This window comes from Myotis daubentonii, chromosome 13 (assembly GCF_963259705.1).
Source record: "Myotis daubentonii chromosome 13, mMyoDau2.1, whole genome shotgun sequence".
NCBI classification, from domain to species: Eukaryota; Metazoa; Chordata; class Mammalia; order Chiroptera; family Vespertilionidae; genus Myotis; species Myotis daubentonii.
Genome location: NC_081852.1, coordinates 47291426 through 47314160, shown reverse-complemented (window position 1 = coordinate 47314160; position 22735 = coordinate 47291426). Strand labels below are relative to the sequence as shown.

Below are 22735 nucleotides of genomic sequence, written 5' to 3'. Positions count from 1 at the left end.
CTTGCTATTTGCTTATTGCCTCCTAGCAGCCTTGGAGGTTATAAGCAAGGTAGGAGTGGGATGGAGATCACCGGGTTTCCTGCTTCAGTACATGAAGTCAGCATATAGTTAACACTGCAAATGATACTTTCAGCGTAATGATGTTCGAGGACTAGGATTTGTAGATGTCTCAAAACACCATCCCTCCCAGACAACGTGAGATACAGTGTTAGCAGAGTGCTTAACACATTGCGTACCGCATAGAAATCTCTAAGACATACGCCAGGGACCGCACGTTTTTGGGCAAACTGCACGTTATTTAAATCATCATAATGCACTTTAGGTGTTGTTTTCAATAATTATAACATTTTTATTTACAAAAACAATTAAACAATTAAAGTTCCTAGTACTTTTTTAACGTATGGTACTGCGTAAAACATTTTCCTCTATGAAGAGGGACCAAACAAAATTTACATAAGTATCTAGATTCGCTCCTTTTTCCATGGGCATGAAAAACGAGAACACTCGTGAGTGGTCCTTAACAGATGGCACGCGAAACACGAGAAAACTACTGAGTGGTACGAAATGTGTTAAGGTATGCTTGAGTTTGAATCCCAATTTTGTCAAGTACTTGATGTAACTTGAGCAAGTTATTTAACTTCTTTGGGATTATGTTTATCTATCTAATAAAAGCCTAAGCGACCGTTACGGCGGAACAACCAGAACGACCGGTCACTATGATGCACACTGACCACCGGGGGCAGACGCTCAACGCAGGAGCTTCCCCTGGTGGTCAGTGCGCTCCCACTGGGGGAGCGCAGCTCAGCCAGAAGCCAGGCTCACAGCTGGTGAGCATAGCGGCGTTGGCAGGAGCCTCTCCTGCCTCCGCAGCAGCGCTAAGGAGCAGAGAGCTGAGCAGTAAGGAGCAAGCAGGCAGGTAGTAAGGAGTGAGGCATCCCAGATTATGAGAGGAATGTCCGACTGCCGGCTTAGGCCGAATCCCCGGGATTGGGCCTAAACTGGAAGTTGGACATCCCCCAAGGGGTCCCGGACTGCGAGAGGGCGCAGGCCAGGCTGAGCCCCCCCCCCCCAGTGCACGAATTTCGTGCACCAGGCCTCTAGTTTATGTATAAAATGAGAAGTAGTGCAATCTATCTCATAGAGTTGTAACAAGGATTAATATGGTAAATCTAGCAAGAATGTTTAGTAAATGCACAGTAAATGTAGCTATTTTCATCCTGCATAGCTCTACTGACTTTTTACTTTGGAGCTTTGCTGGAGGTATTTTGGGGGCACCCTCCATTTAATTAATTAATTAGTTAGTTTACTTGTTTCTTTGTTTTGCATCCATAGATAAGGTAATAGTTACCAGCTCAATTTCTATATGCTATACTAATGTGAAATTGGCTGACAGGAACACCTGTTCTTTCCATAAAGGTGCCCTGTATTTTACATATCTACTATTGAGATAACCTCTTCTTTTACTTTACAGATATATGTAATTGACAGTGCAGACAGAAAAAGATTTGAAGAGACGGGCCAGGTAAATAATTCTTCTGTTGATCTATTTCCCAAATAACTGGGTATTCATTAATCTGCCTTGTAAATGTATGACAGTGAGAGAGATTTTTTTTGTTTAACCTTTGCAGTTTAAACAAGACAGTCACTCTGGCAAGCAGGCAAAAATACCAGTTGGCTAAAAAGAAATTAGTTCAGAATCCTTTAAACAATTTTTTTTTATTAAAGCCTATTAGTTTAAATCAAATTGAATAAACAAGTTATAAGAAAATGGAATTTACCAGGATTCCCAAAAGCTCTTCAGGTTTCTTCTCATTCCACATAGAAATGAACCCAGAAGAACAATTCACTTATTATGTCTGTGTACATTTTTCAATATCAACTTAATTGATCCAAGGGCAACTAACAAATTCAAAGGGATGGAAGAAATGTGTAAGCCAAGATGAAGCTGCTCTTGTTTCCAAGCCAAAAGATAGGTATCTTTGAACCCCAAAATGGCTTCAAATGCAGACTACATGTCAACATGATTACACAGTGCAATTTGTATACACAGTTTTAAACAGAGAAGCGGTGGGCACAGACCATTTTATTGAGTACACTGATAAGAAGCAAGGGGTAGAGTGGACCTCTTTGGAGAAGCATGATTATATTTTATTGCAGAATCCTTGGCTTGTGTCCTAAACTACCACTGGTGGCCTTCCAAAGGTAGCTGTCCCCATGTTTATATTCCTTTTTCCTGGAAATTAGTTCGAGAACTCTCCAGACTCTTGGAGATAACCCTTCTATACCTTGATGATTTCTGGATCATCACTTCACATGAGCTTGAAGGTGAAGGGTGTCATATAACGATGACACCTCTTGAACCCTCCAGTTCTCTTTGGCAGCACAAGTGTCTTACATAGGGTTAAAATGTGCATTTAATGGGAGAGGTGGGTCGTCATATTTAGGTACGTACACACCCTCTACTATACTTGTTGCAGACAGAATCAACAGAACAGGGAAGACCCCAACTGATGGCCTAAAAATCAGAGACCTTGCCAGATGGACTAATACAGTTATTTTAGGATATGTTTTGGAGGTAAAGATTGATGAAACAGAATTACAGTCTTTAAAGCAATTGTCATTTTCAATTTATCCTATATAATAAAAGGCTAATATGCAAATTGTCCCCTCAAGAGTTCATCCACTCACTATGACGTGCACTGACCACCAGGGGGCAGCGTAGAGTGAAGGAAGGCCCTGGCCGGCAGCCAGAAGGCCTCGATTGGCCCTAATCACTGGCCTGGCCTAGGGACCCTACCCATGCACAAATTTTGTGCACCAGGCCTCTAGTATTTAAATAAATACACACACACACACATACACACACACACACACACATACACTGAAAGTTATTTGCAGATAACAGCCTTGGCTAAATTTTAAATTTCTAATCACAACTTGTGTTCTCCCTTGAACTGTGTTTCTCAAAGTATGATCTATGAATCCCTATAGCAGAACTACTAGAGGGGAGCTAGTTAAAATGCGGATTCCTAAATAAGTAAATAAATAAGATAAAATGTAGATTCCTGGGCTCTCGCTCAGACTTCCCAAAGTCAGCCTCTCTGGTAGGCCCAGCAGTCTGTCAGGGGAGTCTTTCACAGGCTCAAGTTTGAGAACCACTGCCCTTGAAAGTTGCTGGTTGATCAGCTTAACTGTTTTATTTTTTTCTAGCTAGAAGTTAATGGTTAAATATTATAGCTTTCATCCTTCCCTCCCTATCCATTCTCAAAATGATCCAGGAACTAGCTGAATTACTGGAGGAAGAAAAGCTAAGTTGTGTTCCAGTGCTCATCTTTGCTAATAAGCAGGATTTGCTCACGGCAGCCCCTGCCTCTGAAATTGCAGAAGGACTGAACCTGCACACCATCCGTGACCGAGTCTGGCAGATCCAGTCTTGCTCAGCTCTCACAGGAGAGGGCATTCAGGTGAGATTACCTGGAGGCTTGGTCACCTGGCAACATGACAACCAACCAAGGTAGTCTGTCTCATTGCCTGGGCTGATCTAGATAGGAAAGGTATGAAACAAATAGCCTTTAATTGGTAGATGAACAATCCAGGATGTGAAGGGCATGAAGAGATTAGTTCTTTTCTACTTAGCAGCCAATGTGACATCAATAACTTTTCTAGGAAAGATAAACCCACCCCACACAAGCAACAAACTACCCTATTAGGTAGGAGATCAGAACAGAAGACTTAGAGCAGCAGTCACCCACTGGTGGTCCGTGAGGACCGGAAGGTTGTCGACCACTGATGTAGAAGATGCTTTCTAACTCTAGGACTCTTTGATGATTTGGTTGGGGTTTTTGTGTTGTGTCTCATGTTGTGGCCAAGGTAACAGAGCCATCAACAATTACGCACACTGGTTATCCTGTAGAAGTGTTGTTTTGTTTTCTGTTGGCTGTCTTCACTGCCTTCAGGGTTGGTGTCTATTTCCTGCTACTTCAGTTTGGTTTCCCACTGGTAGGCTTCTGCTCACAGAGGGCCTCGTGCTTTATACTGAGGCACTACATACCAGAAGAGCAGGCTCCCCTCACTTGATATTAACTGAGAGGCTATACCCTCAAAGAATGATGAACAGGTTCAGCTCTGATGCTTCCTACCAAGCAGACGCAAACCAGGTGACACTTGGAATCAGTGCTCTAGGACTTCTTTATTCCAAAGCCCCAGCATGCCCATATGCCTCATTCTAGACATCTGGTGGACCCGCCAGGGAAGTGACACCATGAGGTGAGAATCGGGCAGTACTGCTCCAGGATGCTGTGGGGGATTAGCAACATCTAAAGCAGTGGTATCTTCCCTCGTTGCCATATGGCGTGTGTGTCTAATGGCATGACCAGTTTGCTTTTCTCTGAACTTGTGTGCTGGGGTATGAGCCTGCAACTTCTCAATCGTCCTGCAGCCTCTTTCCATTTCCTTTCTAATACTCTCCTTCTCTCTCTCCAAAGACATTTGACATTGATTTGTCTTAAAACTGCCTGACTGCTTTTATTTCAAGAAAATAGTCACGTCCTAGAGTTATCTCACTTGTTCCATCTTTTTGTTCCTTGGTTTTTCTCTTTTTGTTATAAAAACAACCAGGGCCTGTTTCTGTGCTTGGCCTTTAGATCTGAGAACAGACCAGTCAACACAAGACAAGCACCCTCTCCTCTACAGTCCTTAATACCCACACCCTCTGTGTGTGTGTGTGTGTAGTGGGGGCGCTAAAATAGCCAGAGATGAGCTCAGCTACCTCCCCAAAATGGATGCTGGAGCTCTGTGAGTCTCTCTGTGAGGTTTTAGTTTAGGGAGGGGGGATATTAAGTCTTATTTCCTTCCTTCCTTCCTAGACTCTGGTTATAAAAGTAATATATTCTCATTATTAATCATATAAAAGTATATAAAATTTAAAACTGTAAAGTTTTTTCCTCTCCCCTAATCCCACTTGACAAAGGAACTATCATTAATAGTTTTATTCTTAAGTCTCCTCTTCAAAATTATAATCACATATGTGATTATAGATCTATTCAGTTTTGAATTAACTGCATTTTTCCAGCTTAATTTAGGCTGGTCCAACAAGTATACTACAACCCAAGATGTTATTTATTTATTTATTTATTTATTTATTTATTTATTTATTTTATTTGAGAGAGGGAGAGAGAGAAAAAAACATCAATGATGAGAGAGAATCATTGATTGGCTGCCTCCTGCATGCCCCCTACCAGGAAATTGAGCCTGCAACCTGGGCATGTGCCCTTGATCGGAATCAAATCCGGGACCCTTCAGTCTGCAGGCCGATGCTCTATCCACTAAGCCAAACTGGCTAGGGCCCCAGGATGTTTTTTAATAGGTAAACTCAAACCCTTTTATTTAGCTTCTCACTTAAAAAAAAAAAAAATCAAGTTTAGCCTAAGGTATTTCCCTTGATTGTGCATAAGATGGCCTTCATGAGGCCTAGAGTGATTTGGGTGAAGCCTCCTTGTGTTTATACAAACCACTTCAGCAAGAGAACTCTGCCTGTCTAAATGGCCTCAAACACAAATATAGACAGAACATCTCAAAGTCAGGGGCTCTAAAGGTGGGACTAGAGAAAATAAACACATTTTGTGTGCCTACTGCTAAGAAAGTGGCAGTCCGTAATCTTTTTTCACTTGGTCAGAGTGTTGAAAGGAAGAAAAAGCAAAGCCGGCATTAACAGTAAGGTCCTTGTTTCTTCAGCCAGCCTTAAGCAGGGACTAGAGTTATCTAAAATCAGCATTTTGAGTAGTGGCATTCAAGTCAAGGGTGCTTCCTCAGAGCCTGGAGATTGGGAGGGAGCTCTAGTCATTGTCCTCCCAGCCCCCACCCACCACACCCCAACCTGTCAGGGGAGGTTACAGGGATAGAGCTCTTGTTCTCAGCTGTGTAACCACCATAGAAGTGGCATTCCCTTTAAGTCACAGGATCTTTAGACCAAAAAAGCAGCAGTGAACTATCAGACAGAGTCGGGGAAGGCTTTAAAATCAGTCAGTTTAAATCAAGTGAGACAACCATGTATGGTTTGTTTTTGTTAAAGTTCTTCTTACATCAAAGACCTTCAGCAACCAGATTCACAGGAAATTATGTCAAGAAAAATCTAACAAAGAACTGTGAGCATATATATATAATGATTTTATATGGAGGAGAAATAGTTTGAAGGTCACTTAATTAGTTTAGTAGATAGTACCATGGTGTATAGAATTGGGTAGTTAAGACTGGGATTTCAAGGTTAATGAGATTAGATTATGGTTAATAGAATGATATAAATTTAGAGAGTTTAACCATTATTTGAAATGAGTTATTTAATAAAAATGTTAATTAAGAAGGGAATCTGCTGTCTATTGTCCTTTAATGGTAACCTTTGGGGACTGCAGAAAGGTTGTGGAGTTTTCTGTGGAAGCATTTCATTGTGAGGCACCCACTGGCCATGTCCCTCCCCCAGGTAACGCCTGTGACCTAAGCTCTTGTCCATTCAGCCAGTGTCATGGCTTTTACTTTAAAGAGTCACTCAGGAGGAATTGCTTTCCTGCGTTGCCTAATGCAAGTGCAGGCCTTTAATGATTCTTATTTACTAAGGCTTCAGTATTCCTAAAAAAGGGAAGACCTCGCTAGAAAAATGTCCATAAGATCACTTTCAGACATGGATACTGTGTAGTAATTACTAAAATTCCCTAAATTCTTATTTCATCTTCTCTCCTTCCTCCCCTCCTTCCTCCCCTCCTGCTGCCCCATGAGAGCCGGTCAATAATGGGCAGAGCTACTAAAGTGATCAGACATTCAAATAACATCTGGCACCATAGCTCTAAAGACCCTAAAAGGAAAAATGTACAAAGGTTAAATAACCAAACAAAAAACCTCTGGATTTTTACTGATAAAATAACACCCTCAAGTGAGTGAGCCAGGGGAACCACCACAGATCCACTAGATCAGGGGTGGGCAAACTTTTTGACTCGAGGGCCACAATGGGTTCTTAAGCTGGACCGGAGGGCCGGAACAAAAGCATGGATGGAGTGTTTGTGTGAACTAATATAAATTCAAAGTAAACATCATTACATAAAAGGGTACGGTCTCTTTTTTTTTTTTAGTTTTATTCATTTCAAATGGGCCGGATCCGGCTGCGGGCCGTAGTTTGCCCACGGCTGCACTAGTTGGTAAGCTACACCTTCTGGACTCATCGGGCAGGTGTATCACTTTTTAGCCGAGCAGCTTGAACACATGATTTAAGGTTATGGGATGGATTTCAGATTCTTGTTCTACCTGATGTTCTGATGACAGATATGTGCAGTCTTGACAAGGACAGGCAATCCCGCATGTTGTTCAGCCGCCCCTGTCCTAGGTGTGGAGATGGACCCCTGAGGCTTCAGGAGAGTTCAGAACAGGTCTTTCATAGCCTGATGGATGGTGACCAGGAGGCCAGCCCATTGTGTAATTAAAGCAGGTTTTCATGAGAAACGTCCAGAGGAGAGCATAGGGAAAGGGCACTAGCAGCTGAAGGAGAACATCAATCCTGGAAGCCCTGCCTGCTGAGGGGCCCAGAGTCCAGAGGAGCGATCAGAAGAGACCCAGTTATGTCACGTAGATGAAGGCAGAAAGGGGAGAAACTGAACAATGTCTGGGCAGGGAAGCCTGCGGCCCCTGAGCCAGGCTGCCTCACAGACCTGGAGGCAGTCTCCCTCTGCGCCCTGGGCTGGGCCATGTTGCTAGGGCCTCTCCTCGTGTAGGACATCCAGCCCTGGGACTCCTTTTCCCTGGGTGTCTAGAAACAGTGAACCAAGGACTTGGCTTAGAGCCAGAGAAAGGTAGAGAGAAAGCAACCTCTTCCACCTACACATCTGAATTTAACCCAGACCACCACGCTGTCCTTTACTGTTGCAGTGTCAGGTGTTTGAAGACATTTTCTCTCTAAAACATCATGTGTGTGTGCGTGTGTGTGTGTGTGTGTGTGTGTGTGTGTGATTAAAACTGTACTGGAAGAGAATTTCCTTTCAGTGCAGAGATCAGCAGTTTCAAGCTCGTCTCTAGCCTTCGTCATAACAGAGACCTGCCTCCACCATAGCTGAGCAGAAAGTTCTCTTGGGTATTCCTCTCCATGCCCCTACCTCATGCTCACATTTTCTTTTCACATCTCTCCCACATTCCCCGTCTTCCTTCCTTCTCTAAACAGGAGTAATGGTCCGGCTTCTAGTCTCACCTAGAAAGGACCACTAGCAGTCGGAGTCCTGGTGTGTGAGCTGTACACCAGAGTGCACCTCCCACATGAACATTACACATTTCCTAGCCCAGCTCCTTGGGTTTGTTTTTTTTTCCTTTTTCCTTGGTCTAGGGGGCTTTTCCCTTAATATACCAATGGAATTTGGTATTTTTAAATATGACATTTACCACTTCTTTCAAGGCCTGGCATCAGTTATTTTTTACTCCAAGTGTACATGGAACTGCTTATCTGCAAGTCAGACCTCAGGTTTATTTTTAAAATTTCAAACCTCTCTTTAGACCAAGAAAGCAAGCTCAGGACATCCAATTTTGCTACCTCTCTGGTGCAGTGCCCTTTGTCTCCAGAAAAAATATTAATAGCAAGCAATATTTTATGTATGCAGCACCCAGCTGCTCCTTGGTCCTGGGGGCCTGGTGACACAATGGGATAGGCTGCATTGCTCAGCGAGGGCCTGAGCTCCTCCTCCTCTTAAAGCAATTACTGATGTGGCATGTAGTCCTCGTGGCATAAAAAACCAGGCCCACCCAACCATGGCGGCCACTGCTCCCTTCCAACCATTGAGCAGTGATGGATGCATTGTAGGGTGATCAAATTAAAGGGAGCATTGCAGCCAGAGTCCACCCTTCCATAGAAAGAGGCATCATGCCTTTAATGCTGGACCACTGAGATCTGTGATTAGTAGGTTTCCACCCCTGTGGTTAGGGCAGCCTTATATTTTCCCCAATGGTCATATTAGAGGATAATCTCATGACATAGCAAAATTTATTTCCTCTCCACAAGGCCAAACAAAGCTCAGTATTTGAGGTTCAATGCCTCACTTTAGTCTCTATTATTGAATTAAAGCTAATCAATTTAAATTCAGTTTCAGCAAGATTGGCCAGAAGGAGGTGTGGTGGAGGAAGGAAGGGGAGGACTACTCATGCCATAATATTGTCATCCCCGTGACGAAGATCATATGTGCAGAAATTTGGTCAAACCAGTTTTTAACAATAAAGGTTCAACCATTAAACAAACTTATGAGTTCATTTCCTTCTTTGGAAGCAGAGCAGTAACCTACTTCAAGTAACTGATCACTTTTTCTCAGTCGTCTGTTTTGAAAAAAACAAAGCTTTACCAAATTAAGGCAAGAGTGATGTGGAGCACTAATTTAAACTTGAGAAGCAGAAGATTCTGCTTCTTGCTATGATGTTGTCTTTAAATGTTAATATTTCTATTGAAGGTGGTGGTCTTGGTGGAGAGTCACTATGCTAGGATGTGCAGCAAGGTAAACATGCAGCTTCCACACAGATACCAGGCAGCCCAGGAATCCTGAGAGTTGAGTGGCCAAAAACAGCCTCTGGCATCTTCAGAGCTGCAGCCAAGCTCTGCAGGAACGTGGCCTGGGGCTACCCCAGTCTCATGCCCTTTTAGTCGGAGGTCCTAAGGAAGAAATAACTAGCATTGCTCTTTCCCAACTTTAGGGTGATTCCCAGCTTCTCCATAAGCTTGAGGCAGAGCTCCTCCCTCCAGCACTTGTCCGCACTCCTTGAGAACCGGTAAATGGTTAGAGTATGGGTGCTGGAGCTAGAGAGCCCGGGCTCCCAGCCCGCCTCTGCCACACACTGTTTTGTGCTCCCATTTCTTCCTTTGTAATGTGGACATTATAGTCCCTACTTCACAGGGTGTTACAAGGGTTAATTAAAAAGATATAAATTAAGTACTGTAGGCCAGACACCATGCTAGGTTCTGTAAACACAACCTCAGGCCAGTCTGACTTGGACCCTCCCCTCAAGGATCTTGGACAACATATTATCTTTCCTTTTCCGTGGGCAACTTGGCACAGCTTGTCCTGATTTGAGTGGAGAGGTATTATCCCCATTGACTAGTGCCTCCCCAACAGCCCCTCACCTCCAGCTCTCTTTCTCCTCAGGTAATAACAGGAAAGGTAGAATTCCCCAAACCCCAAACACTGCCGATCAGGGCAGAGCAGCCACAGGGCTTGGCCCCTTTTAAATCTCCCTGTGCTTCCCACACTCCAGACTGCTGGGGGCAGCTGCAGAGGCTCAGGGACCAGCAGGATAGCTGGTGGGTACTGACCTCTGAGCGCCCTCTGTTGGCAGGACTGTGGCTGAAAGGGCTTTGCCACCGCTGGCCTCACAGACATCTGGAGCACATGGCTCCCCAGCAGGGCTCCGCATTTAAATCCCCTCTGCCTCCATAACAGATACCAAAAAGAAAGCTGCCCCTCACCCTCCACATTCTGCTTCGGGTTCCTGCAGCTGAGTAAATATTTTTTCTATCTCTTTGACTGTATTCATGTTTAGTTAGTTACATATAATAAAAAGAACAACCCCCCTGAAATCAGCCATAAAACAAGGGGGGGGGGGGATCAGTATTCATATAGTGTGGGAGCACTTGATTTCTCTGAGATGATTTGATAAAATACCACAAGTCTCCATAGAGGAGAAAATATTGAGGTGCGTACCTTTGATAGTGTTTGTGCAGGTTTCTGAAGATGGAAAGTGCTACATAAGTGCTGAGCTATTCAGCTTGGGAAGCAAAGAGAAGATGGTTATCTTATTCATCCCTCTTTATTTTGTAAAATCTTTTCTGTCTCCTGGCAGGTGATCATTTTTTTCCTGGAAACCAATTAGCTACTAAAATTAAACATGCTTCTCTTTAAATTAATCCTTTTCATAAAATGGTCTTAAAATTGGCCTCAGCTTTTGAAGTCGGTAGCTGACCCAGTTGTAATTGGAGATGTATTTGGAGGCCCCCTTTCTCCCACCTCGGCAGCCCGCCTCCCTTGTCCCCACTGATGCCAGGTGCTGTCCACCTTCAGGCTTTCGGTCGCGGCCAGCCTCCTCTTGGCAGATGCCCTAAGGCCTGCTCTGGAACAGTCATCAGATTATCTGGTTCTCCTGCCCAGGCGTTCTGATGGCAACTGGCAGAGTTTTAATCACTGTAAATTCAGGTGATGGTCAGATTAGCCAGGAGATAGGGTGCCTGCTGGTTGTTTTGCAGTGATGTATTGTTTATGGGATTAATGCTCCGAATGCCCAAAGGTGTCAGCTGATATTTATTACTTTAAGCTGGCTCAGCTGTTCAGGTTCAACCACTAGCGCCGTGGTCACAGGAAATACAGGGCTCTGCGTGTCATGTATGCCCTGAGATGTGCACATGTGACTGGGACCTCAGCAAGCATGTATTGCAGACTCGGGGGGGAGTGGGGAGAGGGGATTTGTGCAGGATCCTGCTTTGATTTTGTTCTGAGCTTCCAAAGGAACTCTGCACACCCCTGAAGGTCGGAGAGACTCTAGGGCAATGGTTCTCAACCTTGGCTGCACATTAGAATCACCTAGGAATCTTTTTAAAATCCTGATTTCTGGGCCTCATCCTCCGGAAATTCTGTTTCTTTGTTATGGGGTGGGGCCACAACATTAGTAACAAAGAAACAGAATTTCCGGAGGATGAGGCCCAGAAATCAGGATTTTAAAAAGATTCCCAGGTGATTCTAATGTGCAGCCAAGGTTGAGAACCACTGCTCTAGGGGAAGGGAGAGTATTCAGGGGTGGCTCCAAAGTGGGTTGAAAAGGAGGTCATCTCTGGCAGGTCTGGCATCCAGGAGAAATCATGCCACCTGCCAGGTGGCTGTAGGCATCGTGTGGTTTTAACTCTGTCCCTCTCCAGCCTTCTAAGAGAGGACGCTTTCAAGGTCACTGTGCCTTTAAGGGAACCTTCTCCCCAGTCCCTCAGCTTGGTGGTGCTTAAAGCTACAAGAATCAGGCCCGGACTTTCTGAACCGATCTGGAGAGCTGCACGAAGAGAAATAAATGCACATTGCCCTAGTGTGTGTCGAGTAACACACACTGCATTTGGTTTGTTTTTCCAAAAAGAAATTTAATGTAACCCGTGCACACTGCCACACTGTAAACACACCGGGCACCAGAAGGATGGCTTATTGAATGGAATGCCCGAGCAAAGGTCAGCTTTTAGAAAAAGCCAAAAAGGGCTGGAATCTTTCCTGATAGCGCCTCAATCAGGCCTTGGATCCAAGCAGATGTGTTTATTTTTTCAGAGGGAGTTCCTGAGAACCCATCTCAAGTTCAGACACCGGGCACTCCCACTCCTCTCTCCCTCCTGTGCTCTCAGAGGCCTCCCCACGAGGTCACTATCCGTGGTCACCCAGGTGGGCCCCTGGGACAGACTCGCTGGAGCTGGTGGTAGGGGAGGGGAGGCCCACACCCCCCCACACCCCCTACCCCCCTCCTGGGCTTGCGTGTATAGTGTCTGTCTTATAACTAACACTGCCTTTCTCTGCCCATTTCCCTCAAAGGACGGCATGAACTGGGTCTGCAAAAATGTCATTGCAAAGAAGAAATAAAATCTAGACGAATGGAGATGCAGGAGCTTCGGGAGCTGAATTCTGTCCTGAAAAACACTAATTTGCTGCTTTCTGACCAAATGTTTTTCCATCTGTGTACAGCTACAGCTGTTTGAAGAGAGGGTACAACACAGTTTAAAAAGAATCCCTATTCCAGCAGTAGATTTAACTGATCTCTGAGGTTCAGTATCATTTTTCAAATAAAGGAATTATATTATTTCCTCTGCATAATTGAAATAGTATTAAATGTCTCAAAGCACATGATTAGAAAATGAGATCTTTTAAATGAGCAAGAGATTGCATTGCAGTTCAGACAATTCCAGTGGGCTTTTTTTTCTTCTTTCAAAAAAAAAAAGAAAAGGAAAAGAGAAAGAAGCAGCTTATGCTGCGTTCATTTATTTACTGACCTGTCCCTTGCTCTCCCCATGGTTTTGGAAGCACGGACAGTGTTTGCTGGTGCTGGTCAGTGATTTTTACCATCAACAACTGAGCCAGGGCTGCATTCCGTCCAGAGGGAAGCTGCTGGGGGGAAGGGAGGAAGAGCAGATGATTAAACCATCTTGTCATGCAGGTAGGAGACTGTGTGTGTAATCCTCACCCTTTAGAGAGGAAAAAAAAATCCTTTCTTGCAAACAAGTCACCACATAAACATGGCCCATCCCAACCCCCCAGCCAGCTATACCGGGAAGCAAATTCTTATGACTTTTGACTATAATGACATCTGGAATGTAAGGAGAGGTGGGAGGTTTAATTCCAGAAAAATTACAAGGTCCTTAGAAAGCCCTCACATGGAGGGCTCGGGCCAGCGTAAACAGGCTTTCTCCAGTTCAGTGGAGCAGGGAGCAGCCGACTCTGAGATTAGCTGGCTTCTGCGCGGCAGTCCTATAGAAGGGATTTCTAAAGCTCAAAGAATTCTGTGTTTAAATGATCACAATAGGCCGTTGCTATCAGATTTTTAAAATAAATGCAGCTTACCCATGAACCTGCTCCACTGAGAAAAGGCAGGCAGATCGATTTTTTCAAGATCAATTTTTACAACGCTGGCAACTTGGGGGTGTGGGAAGCTCATAGGCGGAGAGGGTTTGCTGCTGGGAAGAAGGTGTGTGATTGCAGGGGCCACTCCCAGGGAAGCCAGAGTCACCCCAGCTGCCCATCTCCCCTGCCTCTCTCCAGCAAAATGTGTCCTCTGTTGATTGATTGGAGAGGACTGGAAGGAGACTTCTCCCGCCCCGTGTTGCAAAAAGAGCTTGTTTTCCTGAGTCTTAAGAAATCCCTAGCTTCAAGCATGAAAGCTGGCCAGAGCATCACCCAGCTCCTGAATTGAACTCTGTTCTGGTGCCTGAGCCGAGGGGTTTTCAGAGAATGAATAAGAGACTGTCCAGTGGCTGGCTGGTGGGCCTCAGGAGGCCAGCTGCCTTCTCATCCCAGGAGGTGGCCCTTCCCAAACCCACTCAGGCCTGTGAGCAGAGGGGGGGCCACTCCAGCCCCGGCCGTCTCTGCCCAGCTTTTCTGGACAAAGTTGTGCAGGTGAAGCTGAAGCATGTGCAGCCTCAACGGCGTGCTGGGCTGGAAGTCATTCCTGCCAACATGAAAAGCTGCGCCGGGGGTGCTGTGGGCAGACCTGTAAGGGCTTGTAAAACAAAAGGAGGTGAGGGTTTTCCAAACCACTGAGCTACCTGCTTCCTGCTACCTCCTCCTCTGGCTTCCTTGTCTCCCCCAGGGCCTCTCCCACTTTGAACAAAGGAAAACAGAATCGCAGGAAACCAAAATCCCCCTGCCATCCAGCTGGAAATGTGGCTCTAGGGCTTGAAAATGGGTTTTCCCTCCAAATAGGGCACCAGGGATGCGAGCTGAAGGGCAGCGGCCTGCTTTGAGGTCTGTGATTTTGGAACAATGTGATAGGAACTTTGGCAGTGGATAGTCTGTAAAATACTTTGGTTTTTTTGCCACCAACTTAGGGAACTCTTTGCAAGAGTCCTCCCCAGGCCTGGGCCAGCAGGCAGAAGCCACTCCCCTCCTCTGATAACAGCCTCTCTGAACCTTCACATTTGCTTTTCAGCTAAAGATAGAGTGACATGGTAGATGTCACAAGCTTTCATCTTCCCTTTGAACCCTGCTGGACCCTCCTGGGGGCTCATGGGGTAGATGAGAGATGCCTGAAAAATGCAGACTTTAAAAGCTCCCATTTGTAAAAACAAAATACTCCTAAAGTCCCCTTTCCTCTCCGCAGCCCCACTCCCACCCCCGGGGCCATGACCAGAAGATAGAATTTGAAGCTAGAAAGGGGATACCCAGTCTCCCATCCTCCCGCCCCCAGTGTGTCTGGGTGAGACTTGCTCTGTGCACCTCTGCATCTGAATGTGCAAGGGAGAGGGCTGGGGGGCACCAAGGCCCGGGTCCGGGGCCCCAGGATGTGTGATCAGACCAGTTGTGAGAAAAACTCCCTTCCCCTCCTACTGACCTTCCCTGTGCAGCTCCTCCTGGCTGGATCCCCGAGCCCAATGCAACACACCCTTTCCCCTTCACTCTCCCCTGGTTACTATGGAAACAAGGGTGTCATTGATGTGGGCTGAGCCGGGGAACATGTCGGGCGGGCGCAAAGCTGAAAGTCAGCGATTATGCCGGTGGGTACAAATGTGTGGGGAGAAAGAAGTCCACAGGTCCCGAGACTGCTGGAAGGACACAGTCCTGCCCCCTCCCTTCCTCCTCTCCTCTCTATCCCGGCTTTTGACAAATTTCTTTATTCCCCTCTGGGCTAAAGCGGTGGCTATTTTTGTGTCACTCTGTGCCTCACCCTCACTGTGGGCCGCTCCTTATCCGGACCTGCCCTGGAGGGTGACACCATGTCAGCCTCTCCAGGACTCGTCCCTTGATTCCCGTCAGAGTTTGCTTTGATTTCTCTTTCCTTCTCAGGGGCAAGTTCTTACTTCCTTTTATTTTTAGCTCTGCACTCCATGTGGTTTCAGGGTTCAGTCTGATCCATCGAAAGTTTCTTTTTATATAGTCCCTTTTGAAAATGATAAAGAAATGGACGTGGTATTTGGTCATGTGGGAAACTCACTGTATAATTTAGATGTCTGTCAAAAATCCAACAAATAAAATTTAGCTGAAATGAAGGCCGCCTGGAATGTGTTGTGTTCTTTGCTGAAGCTCAGAGAGGGCCTGAAATCTGTTTGTTATTTCAGAGGTTAGCATTCCTCAAGGTGCTTTTTTTCCCCAGAAGGATGTAATATTAACACCACCAATAACAAAAATAAAAATAACCACTAGTAAGCTCCTCCCACCTACCAGGCACTCTGCATACATCGCAGGCAGCATTAGGCCTACTTGACAGTGGCGGAAACTGAGGCCCTTGCCTGCGTGAAGGGTTTTACCCAAGATCACAGAGCTGTTAGTGCAGGAGGGGCCTGGAACCCAGGTCTGAAGGCTACAGCAAGCTGCCACCTCTGGGAGCTAAAGACAGTAACAGCCCATTTCCCCAGTAGCCTGAACCCCTAGCCTTCCAAGCCCACACCATGGGTCTCCTCTGACCAGCACTGCTCCCTGGGCATTTCTCCCAGGTGTTGGGTAATTTCTGTCCTCACAGCACAACTGTTTGTTTGTTTATTTATTTTAAAATATATTTTTATTTATTTCAGAGAGAAAGTGAGAGGGAGAGAGATAGAAACATCAGTGATGAGAGAGGATCATTGATGGGCTGCCTCATGCATGCCCCAAAGTGGGGATCGAGCCCGCAACGCACACGCCCTTACCGGGAATCAAATCCATGACCTCCTGGCTCATAGGTCGACACTCAACCACCGAGCCACACCAGCCAGGCCACAACTGTGTATTTCGTACCATCCTTTGCACAGACAGAAAAAAGGGTGAAGACATTAGGAAAGTTAGGGCTGACAAAGATGTTTGCAACTATCTGATCCTGGGTCTTCCTTTTCGGGAGAGTTCTGAGAGGGGGATAGACTTGCCCAAAGTCACACAGGAGGTGGCAGAGTGGGCACTGGCCCAGGGCTCTGCCCTCTAGAGCAGAGGAGCTTACCTTCCCCTTTGGCAGCCTCGCTTCCTCGGTCTGGAGACACCAGCATGGCTCTCGAAGGGCCCCCTTTAAAGGCAAACTGCTGGCAAAATTGAGGGGAGCTTGAGGCAGAAGGAGAGAGGTCTAGTGTTGCCAGATAAACGTCAGGACATTCGGTTAAATTTCAAATAGACAAGGAATCATTTTTTAGTGTAAGTATATCCCATGCAATATTTAGGACATACTTATAATACTAAAAAAAAAGTAATTGTTTATCTGAAATTCAAATTTTCACCGGCCATCGCGGTTTTTGGTTTTTGTTATTTTGCTAAATCTAGTAACTCTATCCAGAATGCCTGGCTCTGGGACAATCTAAGTGTGTTCTCTGGAGTCATCTATAAATCAGCTCTGTGATCTTGGACAAGTTGGCTACTCTCTCGGAGTCTTGCCTCTTCCCCTGTGGAAGGAGATTAAAGTTATAGGGAGATTGAAAGGAGATAAAATGTCAATAAAATACCTAGACCTTGGGCAATCGTCAGCCTGCAGTAGGGACACTCCGTGCCTCTGTTTCTTATCTGTAAAGTGAGGTGATAGTCATCTGCCGCATGGCATTCTCTAGAGTCGAGAGGATTAGTGGAAGTTTGGATGTCCAGTGTGTAGTCGATGCCAAGTCATTGGTAACTATTATAACTGGGGGAAATTCTGAATCCAGGCCTTCCCAGACCCCCAAGACCTCTGCCCTGCCACCTGGCCCCTCCACTTGGCGAACTTTCCAGGCAACAAGCAAGCAGCCGGCAGCCTTCCTGGAGATGCTGGCAGCCCCCTCCTCACCGGCTCCCAGGGCCACCCCAGCCACACCTCCTGCAATTAGATTTGTAAGTGGGAACATGCTCTTGTCAGAGGCTTCTGATTGGCTCCGGGCAAAAACACAGTTTAGCGCTCAGTCAAGCTGCATTTTAGGGCCTCTGTCTCCCTCTCCCTCTTTTCCCCCCTTAATTGCAATCTGTTCAGTAATTTCCTTTTCCAACACTGCAGGAGCTGGGCAGGGAGGAGGGAAGAGAGCTCCCACTCCCTGCAGTGAATCTGCTGGTCCAGCGCTGTCAGGGGTAGGGGTGTGTGTGTCTGTGTGTGTGTGTGTGTGTGTGTGTGTGTGTGTGTGTGTGTGTCCACAACCAGCCACACACATGAGCATGTGGAGATCTGACCAACCCCCCAGGGTCAGTCAGACCAGGGCAGGTTGTTCAGGGGGCACCCACTTGTGGCAGCTACTTCACAGTTAGCATTTAATCCTTGCAACACTATTAACTGCAGGTAGTATCACCCACCGTTTGGAGCTAGGGCTCACCGAATTTGACTCACGTGCCCAAGATCACACAGGAAGAACAAGTCAGAGCCAGGATTTGAACCCAAGCCTGTTTGACTACGGGGCTCCAAGTTCATAGCATGGTTCCCTTTTCCCTTTAGGCTTCTAAGCCCAGAAAAGGGGCTAAGGAATCCTCCTGCACAAAGGGACATGGAGAGGTTTCTGTTCCCAGAGTGAATAGCAGCGTCCCAAGGACAAAAAGCCTTCGCTACAGAAATGAAATATTAACGGCAGAACTGCAGCAGCTGAGTCAAGGAGGGGCAAGGTTTAAGGAGAGCTTGCTTGCCTACCTGAAGCTGAAAGCTAGAAGCGTTGGGGGCAGGACTGCCACTAAGCTGAGCAAACTGCTCCTCCTGTTATTCATTGGCTGGTTTGATCCCTTGGCCCTACAAGGCAGCCATTCCTATTGCTGTTCCCCAGTTGAGGAAACCAAGGCCTTCAAAGGTTAAGTCCCTTGCCTGGAACCACACAGCTAGGCAATGGCTTGGCTGGGATTCCTGCCCACTCGAAAGCCCATTTTTCTCCAGGACGCCCTCTTGACTAAACGAAGGGCCACGACCTGCTGGGGGAGGGGCTCCAGGAAACAGGGAGGTGGGTGGGCCAGAGGCCTACCTCTCTCCGTGCCACCCCCTCTTCAGGACCCACAAGACCCTTCCCCAGAGTCCCAGCGGTGACTGCTGCTCTGGAGGCCACCAGCAGAGGGGGCAGGGCGTCCCAGCCCCAACCTGACAACAAAGAGGCTGGATAGCTGTTGCTCTTTGGGCCCTGACCTGGCTCCGCTGCCTCCATGCTCGCCCAGGGCTCAGCAGCCCCCATCCAGCCCGACGCCCACTTACCGCAGGGGAAAGAGGCGGGCCCACTGCAGACACACGCACAAGGCCACTGCCCACCCACGGTCTTCCTTGGCCTTGTTAATTCATGTTCCTGAGACTAGACAGGCCTGTCACCTGGGCCACCGCTGGCCCATATGGGAGAGGATGCGCACGGCCATACTTGGTGGCCCTAACCAGTACACCAACCAGTCTGGCTCTCAATATCTCCCCCCCTCCGCGCCCCCCCAATTACCCAGTCCTCACTCCCACCTGGATGACCTGCTCTGGGGAGTTGGAGCCTAGGAGTCGCTGCCAAGACGTCAGAATCACATACAATCATGCTGGCACACCACCCCTCGCCCTTGGAATCTGTCTGGGGGCACAGATCTGATCTAAGGCTTGTGAACATGGATGGGGCCTCCCTGGAGCCTCCAGATGACAGGACCACGACGTTTTCCTGCCTGGATGCTGCAGATGGCGTTTGGAAAGAAGGGGATAAGGAGCTTTGGTTTGTAAGCCACAGCCCATCCTGGGGCCAGGGGATGCAATCTAGCCCAACTCTCCCTTCAATTCCCCCAGCTCCTGTGAGGAGTCAGCCAACTCCCTAGCCCCCTTTCCCACCCTGAGACCCCCAGATCTGCCAGAGGGGTGAGTCGGAAGGAAGAAAAAGAGGGAGGAAGGGGCTGGGATGCTGATCCAGGCAGGGGGGAGGTGTCCGCACAGCTGCAGGCAGCCCCCTACCCCCAGTCTGTGAATGGGCACATTACCCCTCCCGCCCGCCTGCCACCGCTCCTGAAACAGTTGGTCCTAATGAACGCAAAGCAGGCAGGGCAGCTGTGTGCATTCCCCATATGCGTGGGGAGGTGTATATTTATCCTCACGTCCCACCCCACCCTGCAGCTGCCACCATCCCCTATGCCAGAAGGGTGAGTGGGCACAGCACCCAGGCGGCTCCCAGCTCTGGGCCTCCTCCCCTTCCACCCTCCCCCCACAGCCCACGCCCACAGCCTTCACTTGACCCATTTTGGAGGCAGAAGTTTGTGTGTGTGTTTGAGAGAGAAAGAGAGAGGGCACACTTCATTTCCCCGGTTGGTGCTTTTGATTTCCTCTGAAGTATCTTGATTGCGGACGTACAATGGCATCTCGCTGCCAGTGCTCCCTCAGCAGCTTCTGGCTCCGAGCCGCCGCCTCCCCGGGGCTGGCGTTTTCTGCTGACTCTGGGGCCCATGGCTGGCTGGCCGGGAAGGAGAAGGCCTGGTCTGGGCTTCCAGCCCTTGGCCTGAGCTGCAGGACCTGCCAGTCCTTCCTGGTCCCCAGGCTGGAGCCAGCCTGCCCCTGCCCCCTACCTCCTCCCTGACTTGGACCTGCTGCTGCCTCCTCGCTCGCCACCTTGTCCCCTCCTGCCTGGCCACTCACCCACTTTGTTCTGAAACGCAGTTCTCCCACTCAGATGCCTTCAGAGGCCCTGCTGCCATGGGGCACTCAGGGCCCAACTGTTTATCCTGTCATTCAAGGCCCCTCTGATCTGACCCCAAACCTTCTTATGGACCTGTCAATCATGGACTCTCACACTTACCCTGAGCTTCAGATGAGCTATCCTGCCTGTCCCTCAACCTCACCCCAAAATTTTCTTTCCCTACCTTCTCCCTGGGGTGTCTCCCTCCTCGTTTGTGCTTTCCTTACCCCCTTTTCAGGTCATGATTCAAATTCTGTCCCCCAGGAAGATGGCCTGGTACCTTCTAGCCCACAGGGCTCCCTATGAAACTTTCCAGAGCCCTGGCAGCCGAGGCATTTGGCATTCATTCATTCATTGTTCATTCACTCATTTACTCAGCAAATATCTCTTGGGCAGAGACAAAGCACTTACAATGTCTATGTCGTGGCCCTGTTTGCTCACGCCTTTCTGACCTCATCACTCACTGCTCTGCCCCTTACTCACCCTTTCCATCCACACTCACCCTCTTGCTGTTCCTGAAACAAGCATCATCTGCCCCAGGCAACACTTGTTCCCTCTTCCTGGAACACTCCTGCTCCAAAGAGCCCCAGACTTTGCCTCCTCCATTCTGGAGTCTCTGCTCAATGTCAACTGCCCTGACCACTTCCCTATATAAAAACTGCCATGCCCTCTCTCTTCTGCTGACACGCCCTATCCCCACCCCCTGCACCTGCCCCCTACCCCCACCCCTTGCTTTACTTTCCTTCACAGTACTTATCGCCAGCTCACATTTATTGTTGTCATCTGTCTCTTCCTCACTAAATTATCAGCTCCAAGAAGGCAGAGTTTGTTTTGTTCACCAAAATATCCCCAATTTTGGAACAGTGCCCAGCATTAGAAGAACCTCAATAAATACCTACTGAGTGAATGACTGAGTGAATGAATGAAGCAGGTACTGTGCTAGGCTCCGGAAAATCACAGATGACTAATATTTCATGTCCTCCAGGGACACACAGGCTAGTCGGACATGTAAGCTATGCAGCTTGTAACCAGTTAGTTAAAATACCAAGTAAGAACGTTAAGTGCATGGGAGTGGGACCAGCTCAAAGGAACATAAACACTGTGATAGCTATCGAAGCCTGAAAATGGGCCGTGCCAGCACTAGGTCTGGCACTCCACATGGGTCATTTCATTACTCCTCACTCTGGAGAGGGTGGAGAGAGGTACACGGGGAGGCAGGACTCTAAGTCTAGACAATCAGCAGAGGAATCAGAAGAGCCACAGGGGCCTGAAACCACATGGGCTGCTGGAGGACTGACTAAGCATACACTTTTGATGGGTGGAGCCCAGGGAGCTGCAGTGGGTAGAGATGGCAGCTGGTGTGGCTGGAGAGTCCCTGTTGGTGAGGCCTTGAGCTGCCCGTTTGCATCTATGCTCCCTCCCTCCTCAGGGCCATGCAACGTGGAGAGTGCCTGATGACAACACCCAGATAACAACCAGGCAGCCAGTGCATCCATGTCAGGTGACCCACTGGTCTACCATTTTCCCAGGTAGACCAGAAGTCCATGCCACCCTTCACGCACAATTCTTGGAAGCCTGCTCCTTCATTTCGCTTCTTACCTGCAGTTTTGAGATGTTGCCTGTGCCATCTCTAACCCGCCCCCGCCCCATCCTACAAGCTGTTAAAAACCACCACACATCACCCTCTTCTTGCCTGAATGTAAATAAGAAAAAAAAATAACTTATGGCATTGAGCAGATGAGTTCTCCCTCAAGAAATAGCCAATTATTAAAGATCTAGTGCAAGGATAAATAAATGTCTCAGCTCAGAGGACTAAGCCACAAAGCATTTTTTAAACACTGGTCGCCTGTGGAGGGCACATTCAGACTCTCAGGGCAGAACTCCGGGTACAGCCCTGGCATCTGTGATGCAGGGACAGGGGATTTTAGGGAAAAAGCCCTGGGCTCCTGAAGGCTTCCCTCACTCAGGGCATGATTCCCATACACCGCGGGGGACAGGGTGGAGGCCACAGCTCTGCCCACGAGATTTCTATTTGTTATCTGTCAAAGCTTTCACTGGAGAAAGAGCGTCCTGAGGTTGTAAGTTCTCTGTCCCTGGAGGAGTTAAAACACAGGGTGAAGACAACCTCCCCTGGAAGGGAAGAAAGCCTTTGGGGTGCAGGTGGAAAGAGGGGGGTGCTGGGGAAAGAAAGAGAGAAGCTGAAGGAAGACGCTGATGTGCCTAAGGCCAGCCTCCTGCTGGCCCAGGTCTCCAACCTCTGGCCATGAGCCTTCTGCTCCTCACTCGGATCCGCTTCCCATCCCCTCAGCCTCAGTCTGGGTCCCATCCAAGGGTGCCCTCAAGGTCATTCCTTGCCCCTTTGACTCACAGAAAGAGGACTCAGAGGGTTCTAGAACCAGTACCAGGATCCCAGTTTCTAGAGACCACTGTTCCTAAGCACCTCCAAGTAAGGGTTTTCCGAAGTCATACAGGGAGACCCTCGCT

The 22735-nt window shown here is 47.8% G+C and overlaps 1 protein-coding gene across 2 annotated transcripts in view; it reads left to right on the top strand.

Annotated features, from left to right (window-relative positions):
* ARL3 (ADP ribosylation factor like GTPase 3) overlaps positions 1–15724 on the top strand; it is a 34972-nt gene extending 19248 nt beyond the window's left edge. For both annotated transcript variants that reach the window (XM_059661271.1, XM_059661270.1), the window contains exons 4-6: positions 1472–1522; positions 3279–3464; positions 12561–15724. In XM_059661271.1, coding sequence (XP_059517254.1) covers positions 1472–1522; positions 3279–3464; positions 12561–12608 — 285 coding nt within the window. In that variant the 3' untranslated portion in view covers positions 12609–15724. The remainder of the gene's footprint in view (positions 1–1471; positions 1523–3278; positions 3465–12560) is intronic.
* The last annotated feature ends 7011 nt before the right edge of the window (positions 15725–22735 follow it).